Raw genomic sequence first — 16,974 nt, forward strand, 5'->3', positions numbered from 1 at the left:
TGACGTAAGGTAATGTACTGTGACGTACTGTAACGTACTGTAACGTAAGGTGACGTACTGTAACGTACTGTGACGTACTGTAACGTAAGGTGATGTACTGTAATGTACTGTGACGTAAGGTGACGTACTGTAACGTACTGTAACGTAAGGTGACGTACTGTAACGTACTGTGACATACTGTAACGTACTGTGACGTAAGGTAATGTACTGTGACGTACTGTAACGTACTGTGACGTACTGTGACGTACTATAACGTAAGGTGACGTACTGTAACGTACTGTGACGTACTGTGACGTACTGTAACGTACTGTAACGTACTGTAACGTAAGGTGACGTACTGTAACGTACTGTGACGTACTGTGACGTACTGTAACGTACTGTGACGTACTGTGACGTACTGTAACGTACTGTAACGTACTGTAACGTAAGGTGACGTACTGTGACGTACTGTAACGTACTGTGACGTACTGTGACGTACTGTAACGTACTGTAACGTATTGTAACGTAAGGTGACGTACTGTAACGTACTGTGACGTACTGTGACGTACTGTAACGTACTGTAACGTACTGTGACGTACTGTGACGTACTGTAACGTACTGTAACGTACTGTGACGTACTGTAACGTAAGGTGACGTACTATGACGTACTGTAACGTACTGTGACATACTGTAACGTACTGTGACGTACTGTAACGTACTGTAACGTAAGGTGACGTACTGTAATGTACTGTGACGTACTGTAACGTACTGTAACGTACTGTAACGTAAGGTGACGTACTGTAACGTACTGTGACATACTGTAACGTACTGTAACGTAAGGTAATGTACTGTGACGTACTGTAACGTACTGTAACGTAAGGTGACGTACTGTAACGTACTGTGACGTAAGGTAATGTACTGTGACGTACTGTAACGTACTGTAACGTAAGGTGACGTACTGTAACATACTGTGACATACTGTAACGTAAGGTGACGTACTGTAATGTACTGTGACGTACTGTAACGTACTGTAACGTACTGTAACGTAAGGTGACGTACTGTAACGTACTGTGACGTAAGGTGACGTACTGTAACGTATTGTAACGTAAGGTGACGTACTGTAACGTACTGTAACGTACTGTAACGTACTGTAACGTAAGGTGACGTACTGTAACGTACTGTGACGTACTGTAACGTACTGTGACGTAAGGTAATGTACTGTGACGTACTGTAACGTACTGTGACGTACTGTGACGTACTGTAACGTAAGGTGACGTACTGTAACGTACTGTGATGTACTGTGACGTACTGTAACGTACTGTAACGTAAGGTGACATACTGTAACGTACTGTGACGTACTGTAACGTACTGTAACGTACTGTGACGTACTGTAACGTACTGTAACGTACTGTGACGTACTGTAACGTACTGTGACGTACTGTAACGTACTGTAACGTAAGGTGACGTACTGTAACGTACTGTAACGTAAGGTGACATACTGTGACGTACTGTAACGTAAGGTGACGTACTGTAACGTACTGTAACGTAAGGTGACGTACTGTAACGTACTGTAACGTACTGTAACGTACTGTGACGTACTGTAACGTACTGTAACATACTGTAACGTACTGTAACGTAAGGTAAAGCCATGATGAAGACACAAACAACCTCCTGCGGCCGTCACAGGGAAATCCTGGCACAATTCTGGCAAAATACTGCGTTTGCACGGCACGTGAGGAAAATACTTTGTCATGCTCAGGCTGTAACTTTCTTCCTCCCCCTGCCGTTCACTCCTCGCACTCATGCTCACACTCCGTCTCCGGCGGTCAGTGTTTGGGGGTGTCAATCGAGTCAACAGCTGATTCCCAATCAACCAATAGCACAGCTACACACCTTCTCCGTCAGCCTATCATCTCACTGCTCCTCATGTTAAACCCGGCTCTTTCTCTGCCCACAGTCCTTTCATGCTGCAGCTGTGTGCGCCCTCCACCTCCCCATCACCGCCTCGTCTTCTCAAATTCATCGGCCTCAGAGTCATCAGCCACCACCTCCACCTCCACCTCCACCAGTGTCTGGAGTCCCCACACAGAGTTTAAAGCCTGCGAATCTGCACCAGTCTGTTAGAGCTGAACTGTTGGATGAGAGGTAAATGGTAGAATGGACCTGCATTTGTGTAGCACCTTTCTAGTCATCTAGTGACCACTCAAACCGCTTCTTACGCTACGAGTCACGTTCACCCATTCACACACACATTCATACACTTGTGGCCGAGGCTACCCTACAAGGTGCCACCTGCTACTCAGTTTTAACACACACCGATGGAACAGCCATCAGGAGCAGTTTGGGGTTCAATATCTTGCTGAAGGACACTTCAACACGCAGCCTGGAGGAGCCCGGGACCGAACCACTAATCTTCCGATTGGTGGACGACCCGCTCTACCTCTGAGCCACAGCCAAGAGGTGGAATGACTCCAAGAAACTCGAGCAAGTCCAGTTGCCTACGATATAGCACCCTGGTCTAACTCGACCTCTTCCCTCTGTGACCCACAACTTTTGAACCCAAAATGATTTAAAACCAGTTTATATTCCCAGAACACACACAGAGATGTTCCTGGTCCTGTCGGACATTTCCAACATCGATTATCAGCCAGTACACTGATCCTGACTGATCCTGACTGATCCTGACCCATCCTGACTGATTCTGACTGATCCTGACTGATCCTGACCCATCCTGACTGATCCTGATCCTGACTGATCCTGACTGATTCTGACTGATCCTGACTGATTCTGACTGATCCTGACCCATCCTGACTGAGCCTGATCCTGACTGATCCTGACTGATCCTGGCTGATTCTGACTGATCCTGACTGATTCTGACTGATCCTGACCCATCCTGACTGATCCTGATCCTGACTGATCCTGACTGATCCTGACCCATCCTGACTGATCCTGATCCTGACTGATCCTGACTGATTCTGACTGATCCTGACTGATTCTGACTGATCCTGACCCATCCTGACTGATCCTGATCCTGACTGATCCTGACTGATCCTGGCTGATTCTGACTGATCCTGACTGATTCTGACTGATCCTGACCCATCCTGACTGATCCTGATCCTGACTGATCCTGACCCATCCTGACTGATCCTGATCCTGACTGATCCTGATCCTGACTGATCCTGGCTGATCCTGACTGATCCTGGCTGATCCTAATCCTTATCCTGACTGATCCTGATCCTGACTGATCCTGGCTGATCCTGACCCATCCTGACGGGTTGTTTACTTGTTTTTTTTTCTTTTCTTTTCTTTTCTTTGTTCCTATTAATTTTTTTGTTGCAAATTTTCTTGTTTTTAATTTTATCTTTTTACTAATTTGTTACTAATGTTCTTTCCTTCTTTCATTGCTCGCTGCCTTCTTCTCGTCTTCTCGTGTTTAAAAAAAGAAAAAAAAATGAAGCCAGTAGAGAAAAAACAGAAAAGTTATTTACTTTTCTAAAACTGTTTTTTTTTTTTTTTTTTTAATTTTGTTAATCACATCAGTGGAAAATTTTAATTTCAGTCCGGTGTATTGAAACAAAAAAGCCGCATTACATTAAAAACTGAAATCCTTACTTTTTTTAATTTTCACTTTTAATTAATTAATTTCAAACTTTCACAAACCAAAATATCAGAAAAATATCAGACAGACACACGAAGGTTTTTTTCTTCCTGTTCATTTTGTTTTTACAGATTTTCTCAGTGTGACATCAGCGTACAGAGCTCTGTGTCACATCCGTCGAGCTGTTTCCTAAATAAAGTTGTGTTGAATGTGCTGACACACACAGAGGTGTTTCTTCTCCGGGGGGCGGGGCTTAAAGGACTCTGAGGGGGCGGGGCCGGGGATAAAGCCGATCAACAGCCGGCTGAATCTGGACTTTTATTTTTATCCTTCTCAGAAACCTCCTCTTTTTAAACTCATGTCGACGTGTTGAGTTCAAACTCACCACCTGGTGTCTCTGAGTCGTCTTGAAGAACGTCTCTCTGTTGTCGTGCCCCAGAAACCTGCAGACAGGAAACAGGAAACAGATCCGATCTTATTAACCACTACCACATCATCACACCACTTCCTCCGATTGTTTCCTTGCTTTCACCCGTCATCCTGTAACTGAGGGTGCGGTGAATACACGCAACTCACACGTCACCTCCGTCCGGCCCCGAAGGTCCAGACACAACAAACGACCGCAGAAGACGACAGCGATCAGAGCTGACTGCTGCATTGTCAGTCCTCTGTGTTCGTCATGCAAAAAGGGATACAGGAAGAGCGTGCTGATGCTAGTTAGCCAGTTAGCACGTTAACAACACAATCACGATACTTCCTTATGAACAGCATCTCATCTTGTTCCTGTTGCTAAAGTTGGTCAACTTTGTTGCCACGTAAAACTACAAACATTATTAATCATAAATAAAGTTTGAACCCTAAACTTAGATCAGGTTTTGGACCTCGTCCACCTCTGTCTTAGCATCAGCTGCAGACTGACTCAGCACAGATGGCAGCCATCTTGTTTTTACATGGATCAGTGTGCTGTGGTCTCACTGTCACCAGAAGGGACAGAAAGTGTCCCATCTGGTGGAGGACAACAGGTCTGACTGAAGCAGAATGAAGTGTAAGGTCAAGTAAACCCAAAATGTGACGTCCTCTTATGAGGACACATGGGAGGGGTCACAGCAGTTAAAGCCCCGCCTTCACCTGCACGCTGTGGGGACACATGCCCATAAATGTCCTGATGAAATACAAGCGGTCACCCTGGTGTGTGGCACCTGGTGCAGTATGATGCACTGCTGGACGGCGTCTGTTTGAAACACTGCCGTACTGACACGATATAAAGAGCTGGACAGGAGGTGGACGGATCCAACAAACCCTGGACTTTCACCCTGGAGTCTGCTGTTCACTTCCTGTTTGAATGCAGAGACAAACTATGATGTTTTTTTCTAAACCGAACCACTTGATTTTGTTGACATCGCAGCGTCGCAGCAGACGCAGGAGGATATCTACTGTGTAATATGTGGACATGAACGTCCACTGACAAAGCGGCGATACGGGAGGAGCTGAGGTGAGGACGTGTTGGACACTTTAACTGTCTCAGACGTTTGACCTTTGTGTTCTGACCTCTGCAGCTTGTTGGTCCTGAACTGACAGGTGTAGTAGTCGGGGGGGTGGTTGGGGACGTCCTGAGACAGAGGGTTGGAGAGGGACAGCTGGGACAGAACCTGCGCCGACCAGTTGGTGATGGGAGCGTTGACCTCCTGCAGGAGGACAGAGGACACGCTGTGAGGACACACTTGATGATGATGATGATGATGATGATGATGACGACATGTTCTACCTGCAGAGGGACCCTGAGACTGATCTCCTCAGCGTAGTAACAGAGGACGCTCCATGGAGCACTGAGGAGGACAAAACAGATCTTCTCCTTCGTGCGGAGGACCTCCTTCTGTAGAGACACAGAGACACTTTGTCTGTCACCACCTGTGGAGCAGCGGCCATTTTATCTACATAACTATGACAAACAATCTTCATCAACGACCTTTAAGGCCGCGGCAGAGACGAGACACTGATGAGCTGAAATGTTTCAGTTTTGTTGACGAGACGAGGACGGACTAAAATGTCAGTGGAGGACTGTTGGACACTCAAACTTATTTTGCTTTGTTGTTCATTATGTGTGTATGTTTACACGAGTTATTGTGTTTTATTTTATTTTGTATTGTTTTGTTTAGTTAGTTTATTTTAATTTACTTTATTTCATTATATTATATTGTGTTTTACTTTTTTGCTTTATTTGAATTATTTATTGTTTTGTTTTATTATTTGATTATATTTTATTTATTTTAATTTTGTTTTATTTTATTTTATTTTATGTTATATTTTATTTTATTTTTGATTTATTTTATTAAAATTTCTTATTTTGTTATTTATTATTATTATTTATCTTTTGTTTTGTGTTACTTGATTTCAATTCATTTTTTTGTTTTATTTTTTGTTATTTTATTTTAATTGATTGTAGTTCATTTTTTCTATTTTATTTAGTTTTATTTTATTTATTTCATTTTATATTGTTTAATTCAGTGTTTTTATTCTATTTTGTTTTATATTATTTTATTTATATATTTATTTGTTGTTGTTTTTTTATTAAAAATAAAAATTAAATAAAACAACACCACAAGTGTAGTTATATACAGTGAGGTGTTGTTAAACCAAAATTAACCTTAATCGATACAAGGTTTTGTCTTCCCTCCTTCTCTTTCCTTTGTCCTTGTTCCATCTCTCTACAAATACGAGTTCAGACAGTCAACGTCATTTAAAAAAAGAAAAGGAAGTTTCACAACGGATCATTCAAACCACAAAACCATATTAATTCATGAAGCAAATAAATAATTTATTTAATTATTTATTTAATTATTCATGAAGCAAATAAATAATTAAATAAATAAATATATTTAAAAGAAATAAACAAAGAGGTCACTTTTTATATTCAACCTTATTTTTCCCTTCCCCCCTCTTTCTCTTCTTCTCCTCCTCTTCCCCCCTTCTCTTTTCTTTTCTCTTTTTCTCCTTTCTTAATTTACCAAAAAATTAATAATAAATAAAAAAAATCTTTAAATAAACAGATGAAGGAAAAACAATGTGTTTGACAACAATACACAAAGTTCATGACCTTTCTTTCCTTCAACACAACATAAAAAAAGAAACATTCTCCATTATCATAAATATCAGAACAGAATAATTCTGAATTTCATAATTTTTTTGTTTTATATTATTTTATATAATTTCCTTTTTCATTTTATTTAATTTAATATTACTTTATTGTGTTTATTTTCTTCTATTCTATTCCATGATATTTCTCTTGCCAGGCTGCTCATAGTGTCTCCATGTCAGGGAGCAGAGGGTTGATGCTGTATAAACTTGTTGGTGACGTCATGTGACGAGTGGTGACAGGTGAACAGGTGGATGACCTGATTAGTTTAACAGTCCCCACTCTTCAAACACACTCCTGTTTGTTCACTTGTCTCTGAGTTGACTTGAGGTGTGTTTGTTTTACTCACCTGCTCCAGCAGCAGTCCTGAGCGTCTCAGTTTTTTCAGAAACGATGCCCTCCACTTCAGGTGGGCGGGGTTAACGCCTGTGCTCTCCTCCTCCTGTGAGCTCAGAGGCTCCTCCCACGCCAGCACAAAATCTGTCCAATAGGAGCAAAGGATTCAAGCCATCACTGATATGCTGTCATCATTGCTGACACTAGCCCAGCTGCTATTGGCTGATTGTTGGTGATGTCACATAGGATAAAGTGTTTGTTTACACAGAATGAAACAAGCTGCATTCTGGGAAAACAAACCATCAGTTTAACCAAACAGAGCCTGGGGGCCCAGACTGCATCTCGCCAACATGTGTTCTGAGTGAGTCCAACTGCTGCCAACAAACTGCATCCTGGGAAACAAACCAGGCGCTGAGACACGTTAAAGACGACTCAGCGTGACTCAACACCACCTGAGTTTAAATCAGCCTCAGCTCTCTTGTAGCTGTTGTCTCATAGATACATCAGACACTCCATAACTCAAAACATTAAATTACAAACCAGGTAAAAACTTATGAGTTCATAACTTTCACAGGAACTTCGTCACACTGAGAACCATCAGTGAAACATCAGTTCCTAACAGAACGCCAGTGCTCAGGGGGTTCAGGTAGTGCCTCTGCTGGCCTCATGGTTTTAGTTCCCAATTCTAGTTTCACACGCATCATTAAAGAATACCACACAGTTTATGACTTGTGTATTTAATGCACATTTTGCTTTCAAAAAAGAAATAAGGAAAAACAGGCTTTTCATTGTGAGGAACTCTTAACCGACTGTTCTGTTGATGAACTACTGCACTGACAAGAATGTAATGGTCCTTTAACCTCTGTCGCACATGCATTCATTCCCTCTCGCATTTTTCACCCGACTTTTGTCCAAACCGGCGCCTCATATCAGACACATCACATCTCCACAGAGACAGACTCACTGCTGGCATTACACAACCAGAGGAGGAACACAGCGCCACCATCAGGCCAAACATCTAGCTCATCCTGCACACACACCCGAATATGAAAATCACTGATACTTTTCACACCAATCACATCAACGTCTCTAAAGTGACGTAGTATCTGAGCTGAGGGGGTGGAGGGGACGGTGGATGGTGGGACACCTCGGAGAGACACCTGCAGACACGGTTCAACTCCAACCAACAGCTACACTGGTTGTATTTCACCAAGTCGTCACTGTTTTCAGCAGCTTCTGGGGCACTGAATGGGGGTGTTTTGTAGCAAGCAGTCACTTTTTCACAACAGTTTTTTGGCCACCGTCGGAGGTGTTTTGTAGAAACCTGTCCGTCTTTTTCCTGCAGCTTTTTTGGCATCACGTGTGTCTTTTGCAGCAACTCATCAGTCTTTTCCCACTGTCTTTCAGGCCCCAAACAGCAGTGTTTTGTAGCAATCCATCAGCACCTTTCCAGCAGCTTTTTAGGCACCAAATGGGGTTGTTTAGTAGCAACCGGTCGCTCTTTGACCAGCAGCTTTTGTAGCACTGAATTGGGGGTGTTCTGTAGAGACTCATCTGCCTTTTTCCAGCAGTGTTTAGGTACCAAATGACGTTGTTTTGTAGTGACTGGTCAATCTTTTCCACCAGGGGCAGCAAAATAAAAAGCAGTTGACTTTCACTGAGACATCTCAGCTCTTTCACTGGGAACTGTGTGTTTTACCAATTATAAACAAGTGTTTGGTTTTTTTTACTTTTACATTTTTCAGGCAAAGTTTTGCAGCGAGTAGACGTCAGGATGTTGACAGGAAGCAGAAGGAGATTTTGATTTCTGATGTTATATTTTATGGCTGACACTGGAGCAGGTCAGCAAAAACAGAAAGAAGAACTAAAAGAGAAAAGAGCTAAAAGAGCTAAAAGAGATGAAAGTACAACTTCAGTCGCTCGTTAAACAGACGGAGGATCAGCACAGGTGTGCAGTATGTCTGTGTTATTTATTAAAATACATCCAGAGATGTTGTTTTATATCAATATATGAATCTACGTGGGTTGACTTTGTTTCAACGTCATCATGCCACAAACAGACACGTGACCTCATCACCTCAAAACTACGCTGTGTCTCTCTTTCACTCTCTTCCAAAACAAACGCACATGCCACGACATGAGGTGGTGCGTTCATGGAAACACGACTGCTTTTATCCATAGGGGTCAAAATCAACACCACAGTTTCCTGTAGCAGCTCTAACTCTGACGGCACTTCCTGTTTGATTCGTCCAGAGATGATGAATTAGTGTCCAGATATCTGTTCCTACCGTCAGCTGTCACACCTGTTCAGGTAAATGTCAGAGGTCACCTGCTGACGACTCGTCTGCTGACAGTTTGTTTACGTCCCGTCCTCTCAGCTAATATTGACTCAGGAGAGCGTTTGGTTTACTCACCAACTCGAGTCGACCCGGCGCTGAAGACGTTCCTGTCCGGACGCTGAGCAGCTGCATTCTGGAAGATAAAAACATTCAGCACAGGTAAAAAAGATAAACAGCATTTAAGCTTCATCGTCAGCTGTCAGGACGAGGAGAGAAATCAAACAGGATCATGAATCATCGAGACTTTTCCAGAACCAGATTTTACTGGATCCTGGCTCGACCTGTCAACATGATCAAGAAAATAAAACCAACAAGTTTGGTGACGCATCTGTATCAAAGTGTTCGTCTTCATTCCAGAACAAACTGAGAAAACAAAGATTTAAAGCGAGTCATTTCCCGTCTTCATCACTGGTTTGATTTCTGTCTCGGTTCAAGCTGACGAGCGCTGATTGGACTTCCTGTTGTTTCATGTCTCTGTTGATGTTAATGAACCTGAAGACAACCAGACCAGAACAGAATCTACTGTTCTCCACTGCTCCATCACTCAGTCAGTGATAAACCATGTGGAGCCGCTCACTGTCTCGCTTCATCATGCACTTCCTGTTTCCTGCTGCAGCTGCACGAAAACAAACAGTCACTAAAGACTGAGAGCGCATGTTCATGAACTCACAGGGTTTCAAACCCAGCAGCTCCACAGCCATCTGGACCTGAGGACCTGGGAGGATTTTATGTTCTCTATCATTCAACTGGTTAAACATCTGAATGTGTCCGTTAAGACTCACAACGTTCATGAGCCTCTGATTCCTGCCGGTATGGAGATGCTCTCAAACCTCATCCAGTCCCTCAAGTTAGGGACAGAGATGGTTCATTTATGGTGCTCTAACTTTATTCAGACTTCTTATGAAGTCACAATGTGGTTAAGAAAAGAGACAAAGCTCTGAGACAGTTAATCTGCAGGTTGTTTTAAGAGTTTGTGCTGATTTCAACAGGAAACTAAAAAATCCTGCAACAGCTGATCGAATGAACTAAATACGACTGATCCAAATAATCAAATCACTTTAAAGAACTTAAAGACAGTCAGGTGAGACGTGACTTATGATCACTGATCAATTACTGAACTATTTTTAAACAACTCATCCTCACTGTGACGTCGTCACATGTCCACGTTTGGTCATGGACTTTCCACGTCCACATATGACGTCCAAGGTACCCTGGGTGTGTTGGTTGTTGACGTTCTGGGACGCCGTGTCAACTTCAGCCTGTTACATGCATTGTCTGTTTTCAACATACACTTCTGTTTTCACAGGAAATGTACACTTTGATACAGTCTCTTTCAAAATAAAAGCACTGCGTCAGTACAACACCACCAACTAATGTTTTTTCCTGTCAACAACAAAACCACATTGTTGGCTTTAAGAAAATGTTTTTACAGGAAGTGAACACCGACCTCCCAGGTGAAAGTCGGTGGTTGAGGGACCCATCCACCACTGCCTTAACTTTCATTCTTGTCCCAACATGTTTCCCCCCGCGCTGCCGAGCACTGTCAAACTGCAATGGTGACCTGCTGTAAATCATGCCGACGCGAAAGGACAACTTTTTCATCTGTGTCTGTTGCCGCAAATCACTGACCAAATGCCAAATTTCGATGACTTCAGAGTGAGACCTTTTTTTTTTTTTAAAGATATTTTTTTGGGCATTTTTTAGCCTTGATTTGATAGGACAGTCAAGCATGAAGGGGGCGAGAGAGAGGGAGTGACATGCAGCAAAGAGCCACAGGCTGGAGTTGAACCCGGCAACAGCCTTGTACATGGGGCACCTGCTCTATCCACTAAGCCACCGATGCCCTAGTCTCGCTCACCAGACCTTTCTCAAGAAAAGAAAGGTCTGGCTGGGCCGACTCTCACTTTAAGATTGGAGAAAAAAACGCCCCGGCTGCTTGTACTTCTTTCAACCAATCACAATCGTTCTGGGCGGTGCCACAGCAACGGTGCGCTTGCAAAAATATTGCCGGGGGGAAACAGGTTTTGTTGTAACACGCCCACAAAAATATCACCTACAGGACGTGAACCATGGCAGAAAAATGGCTACATCCCTGCAAGATCAAACACTGCAAAAGTTAGTAAAGGACGTGTTGAAAATGGTTGAAAACTGCTACACAACCGGAGGTGGTAGGGCGGGACTTCAGTGGGTGGCTCGTTCCGCCCAATGAGAGGCTGATCTATGCAGCGAACTTCTGCCCACTCAGACTACCAATGCCCCAGAGTGAGGCCAGTTTGTTCTGATAATAACAGTGATGGCTAATAACAGATAATGTTAATGGTGGTAAAACTGAAACACAACTTGTGCTGCACAGAAGTTCATTCATTCATTCACCTTCTAACTGCTTCATCCTCTTGAGGGTCGCGGGGGGGGGGGGTGGAGCCTATCCCAGCTGACACTGGGTGAGAGGCAGGGTTCACCCTGGACAGGTCACCAGACTATCACAGGGCTGACACATAGAGACAGACAACCATTCACACTCACATTCACACCTACGGACAATTTAGAGTCACCAATTAACCTGCATGTCTTTGGACTGTGGGAGGAAGCTGGAGCACCTGGAGGAAACCCACGCTGACACAGAGAGAACATGTCAGAGCACCTGGAGGAAACCCACGCTGACACAGGGAGAACATGTCAGAGCACCTGGAGGAAACCCACGCTGACACGGGGAGAACATGTCAGAGCACCTGGAGGAAACCCACGCTGACACGGGGAGAACATGTCAGAGCACCTGGAGGAAACCCACGCTGACACAGGGAGAACATGTCAGAGCACCTGGAGGAAACCCACGCTGACACAGGGAGAACATGTCAGAGCACCTGGAGGAAACCCACGCTGACACGGGGAGAACATGTCAGAGCACCTGGAGGAAACCCACACTGACACGGGGAGAACATGCAAACTCCGCACAGAAGGGCTCCCACACCCGGGATCCAACCGGCAACCCTCTTGCTGTGAGGCGAGAGTGCTAACCACCACACCACCGTGCTGCCCTGCACAGAAGTTGGTTCATTGTATTTTTTTTTTTTTTTTTTTGCTGATAAATTTTATTCAGTGTTTCGTGGTTTCATCTGAGAAAAAATAGGATTTACTAGTTTCACTAAAATTGTGAGATTCTCCCTGAAATCCATTTAAGGTTTAAAAACAAACAGAGGCTCTAGGACACTACCCTGAGGAACTCTGCATGTTATTGACATCACAATTTTACAGAACTTTATGGAGGTTGCAAGAAAATCTGACTAACAAATATATAATTTTTAAACAGATGGCTATGGCTAATAATAGGTAATATTAGTCCACAATGAAGCAACGTTCTCATGCAAACAGAAGACATAAAACAAAATATATAAGAATTGTATCACAACTAACATTACCTATTATTAGCCACAGCCACTAGTTTAAAAACTGTGTTGGCCAGATTTTTCCCCAACCTCCCTAAAGTTCTGTAAAATTGTGAAGTCAGCAACATGCAGAGTTCCTCAGGGTAGTGTCCTAGAGCCTCTGTTTCTTTCTTTTTCTTCTTTTTTTTTAAATCTTTGTTAACTATCTTACAATTTTAGTAAAACTAAAAATTGTAATATTTTTTGTTTTACGTGTTTTGTCTGCACAAGAAAATTGCTTCATTGTGGAACAAATATTGTGCAGACAGATTTTTCCTTTGCTGACAAATTAAATTCGGTGTTTTATGGTGTTACCTGACTTAAAAATAAGATTTACTAGTTTTTCTACATTTGTGAGATTCTATATAATTTCATTTAAAAGAAAAAGAAAAAAGGAGCCTCTAGGACACTATCGTGAGGAACTCTGCGTGTTGTTGACTTCACAATTTTACATAACTTTGTGCAGGTTGGGAGAAAATCTGACTAATAAATATACAAATTTTAAACTAGTTGCTTCATGATAGTCCTCAATGAAGCAACTGTCTCGTGCAAACAAAAGACATAAAACAAAATGTATTATAATTTAATCACAACTGACATGACGTATTATTAGCCATAGTCCCCTCTTTAAAAATACTATATTTACTCATCAGATTTTCCCTGACCTCTATAAAGTTCTGTAACATTGTGAAGTCAACAACATGCAGAGTTCGTCAGGGTAGCGTCCTAGAGCCTATCTTACAATTTTAGTAAAAATAAAAAATAAAATACAAATGTTAAATTGATGGCTATAATAATAAGAAGAAGAATGCATCAGATTTACATAGCACTTTTCAGAGCACCCCAAGGCGCTTTACAGTGCAGAAATTCAAATAAACACAAGAAATTTGTGCCCTGGATAAAGGATCCACGCTCAGTGAATAACCTTCTAAGCCCTATGATGAGCTATTATCTCACAATTTTAGTAAAAAATACGGCAAAGTTCCTTAGGGAAGCATTTTAGAGCCTCTCTTCTTTTTATTTCACCTTATTTAATATACCATGTCACCATTTTAGTAAATCCAAATTTTCTGCAGGTGAAACCATGAAATACTGAATAAAATTTACCAGAATAAAAACTATCAAGAATAATATTCCTGCACAATATTTGTTCCACATTCAAGCAACTTTCTTCTGCAAACAAAAGACTTAAAACAAAATATATTACAATGATATTACAACTAACATTACCTATTATTAGCCATCGTCACCAGTTTAAAAATTGTAAATATATTCCTCAGGGTAGTGTCCTAGAGCCTCTGTTTATTGTATTTAACCTTGTGTAGATTTAGACTGAATTATTAAAGCTTTAAATTGTAATAAATTTAGTTTTATGTGTTTTGTTTGTACAAGAAAGTTGAATATGGAATAAATGTTGTGCAGGAATATTTTTCTTGTTAGTTTTTATCAGTAAGTTTGAATCAATATGTCATGGTTTCAGCTGAAACAGGATTTAATAAATGGTGACACGCTCAGTCAAATATATACAAGACTTAATAAAAAGAACAGAGGCTCGAGTGCGCTTCCCTGAGGAACTCCACTTCGTATTACTCTTAGTTTCTGTTTTCTGCTGACAGTCAGATGTTTAATCAGTGTGTCACTGATGAGGTCACAGGCTGTTACCGTGGTGATGCTGCCGTAGTTTTTCTCCGGATTGGTTTCCATGGTTATGAGGGTGGCATTGTCCTCCCTCTGCTCCCCTCTCCTCCTCATCCTCGCTCACCTCCTTTGTCCTCCTCTTCCTCCTGCAGATCCACAAACACACTGATATAAATACACTCATACACATATTTATACAGTCTGTCTGTGATGTAAGTGGCTCAGGCCCCGCCCACATCCAGGACAGGGCCAAACTCATCACTGCTGCAGGAGAAAATCTCCTAAATGGAGCTGAGGTAGATGAGCGTGTTGATGAAGGTGATGTACCTGCAGGGCTGTGATGTAACGTCAGATACACCCGTCACACTGACGGTTTTAATATCATCAACATTTTTCAAAACTGAGTTTAAACAAACCAACGTGTCGACTGAGACTCGGCAGCTGAACAGCAGGAATATGAGCCCTGATTGGTTTGTATACATTATCATCACTTAATCACCTGTTCACTAAGCCCCGCCCCCTCAGCCACTGTCACTAATCTTTGTTTCACACAGTGGAAACATAAAACATGTGTAACAACAGCGGCAGCTGACATTTGATAATAAAGTTACTGACTTCAGAGCAGCAGGTGTGTGGACAGGTGCCAGCTGGCAGGGCTCTGATTGGCTGCAGGGTTCACTCTGATCAGCTGATGCTGTCATTCAGTCTTTAATCTCATCAAACAAGTTTTATTTTACTGTGACATGTTCACTGACATCTGTGTTTGCTGGTTCTCATCTCTCATGGTGAAGGAACTTTTTCCTGCATGAATAAAGTTTGTTTGTTTGACTGATGATGTTTTTGCTGTCATAGAACTCTTCATCACATCATCATTATCATCGTCGTCGTCGTCGTCGTTTAACATTGAATCACACGTTTTAAAAACAGATGAACTTCCTGTGATTAAATCACCATCAATAAAAGTAGCTCAATTTCATTCCTTAAAACTCTCTGGACCTGACTTACTGACTCATTGACTTTTAAATTTCATTAATCTCTTTAAAAAAAAAAGACAAAAAAGTTTTAGCTGTTTAATTGTTTGTATTTTCAGCTCTATAATCTCTGCGTACATCAGTCGGCTGTAACGTTTGAAGCTTGTGTGAAAGCTCCTGTACAAATATAGTTTGATTGATTTAAGTGTCTAAAAAAGGTGAAAAGATTCAGTTTGTAATTACAGAAAAAATAAGTCGCCTTTTAATAATCAATATTTTTCATTAATAATCATATTGAACCATAAATACTTTTATACCTTTAACTGTAGTATTTTTTTTACACAAAAACAAAATCACAGAATTTTTCCATGAAGTAATGAATCAGCTAGTTTTTTTATTTATTTATTTATTTTACATATATTAAAACTCCAAATCTAAATATCTGTGAACTGAAAATGTAGAGCAGATCTGCAAATACACAAATTCAAAACTTGCGTAGAAATGAGATTCACAAATAAAAGCAGTCAGAAAGATATAAATGAATTCTTTATATTTATTTTCTAGATGAATTAAATGTTTCACTGATTTTTTTTTTAATTTGTGGGATTTTTTCATTTGCAGATCCGTTTGAAAATATTTTTTGCAATTTACCATTTCTTTGTGTGTTTGTGGGAGAAGTTTTATATTTACAGATGACACATGTGCTTCATCACTGTTTTCACAAAGCAAACAAATGGAGAAAATAATCAGCAGATGAATCCATGATGAAAACTATCATGAGTTAAATGAGCTCCACCTCAACAGCTACAGCAGTGAAAGGAATCGTCTGATGACGTCATAACGACGGAATAACAGTCACTTTAAAGCTGCACTGTGTGGTGTTAATACACACGTGTTGTTGATGATTTACCTGCTGTGTGTCTCGTGCAGATGGACTCACCTGTGTGTGCAGTCGGTGCCGGTTCAGGTGAAGTTCAGGTGAAACTCCAGCTGGGAGCTGAGCAGCTGTTTGTCTGTGGTTCAGTTTCCGGCCACAGACTGACCGCGGTAAGCCACGCCCCCGTGTCAACCCCCGCCCCCTGCTTCACTGTCTCCTCCAATGAGCTTAGTTTGGTGACATCCCATAATTCCCAGCACAGCTCCACCCAACTTTTGCCCGATTGACAGCAGCTGTGTGGCCCTGCAAAGAAACTAAAGTGCAACATGTACCTGTAACATGTAATCGAGTACAGGGATCACACAGCACAGCAGTGATGTACAAGTGTCTGAAGGATGTGGCTGAACACTACGGTGCCCCAGAGGGCCAAAACACCACAACAAAAATTAAACAAGCCTAACAAAACAAAACAAAACAAAAAAATATGAAAAAATGAAATATTTTTAAAAAGACAAAAACATTCCAGAAAAATAGAAAGCATTTAAATAAACACCAAAACATTTCAGAAAACAACAATATTTGAGAAAACAAAAACATTTCCAAAATAAACAAAACACTTTAGAAAACACAAAAACATTAAAAAGACAAAAAGATTTAAATAATTATTATAAAATAAATAAA

General features: G+C 41.5%; 1 protein-coding gene across 1 annotated transcript in view; it reads right to left on the reverse strand.

Annotated features, from left to right (window-relative positions):
• The window catches only part of ano7 (anoctamin 7), a 39,430-nt gene extending 22,811 nt beyond the window's left edge, over positions 1-16,619 (reverse strand). The window contains exons 1-7 of the mRNA XM_078167429.1: positions 16,357-16,619; positions 14,470-14,591; positions 9,461-9,518; positions 7,060-7,190; positions 5,343-5,450; positions 5,126-5,262; positions 3,963-4,020 (exon numbers count right to left, since the gene is read on the reverse strand). Of these exons, the coding sequence (XP_078023555.1) occupies positions 3,963-4,020; positions 5,126-5,262; positions 5,343-5,450; positions 7,060-7,190; positions 9,461-9,518; positions 14,470-14,559 (582 nt within the window). The 5' untranslated portion in view covers positions 14,560-14,591; positions 16,357-16,619. The remainder of the gene's footprint in view (positions 1-3,962; positions 4,021-5,125; positions 5,263-5,342; positions 5,451-7,059; positions 7,191-9,460; positions 9,519-14,469; positions 14,592-16,356) is intronic.
• Positions 16,620-16,974: the final 355 nt, after the last annotated feature.

The sequence above is a fragment of the Epinephelus lanceolatus genome, chromosome 4 (assembly GCF_041903045.1).
Source record: "Epinephelus lanceolatus isolate andai-2023 chromosome 4, ASM4190304v1, whole genome shotgun sequence".
Taxonomy (NCBI): Eukaryota; Metazoa; Chordata; class Actinopteri; order Perciformes; family Serranidae; genus Epinephelus; species Epinephelus lanceolatus.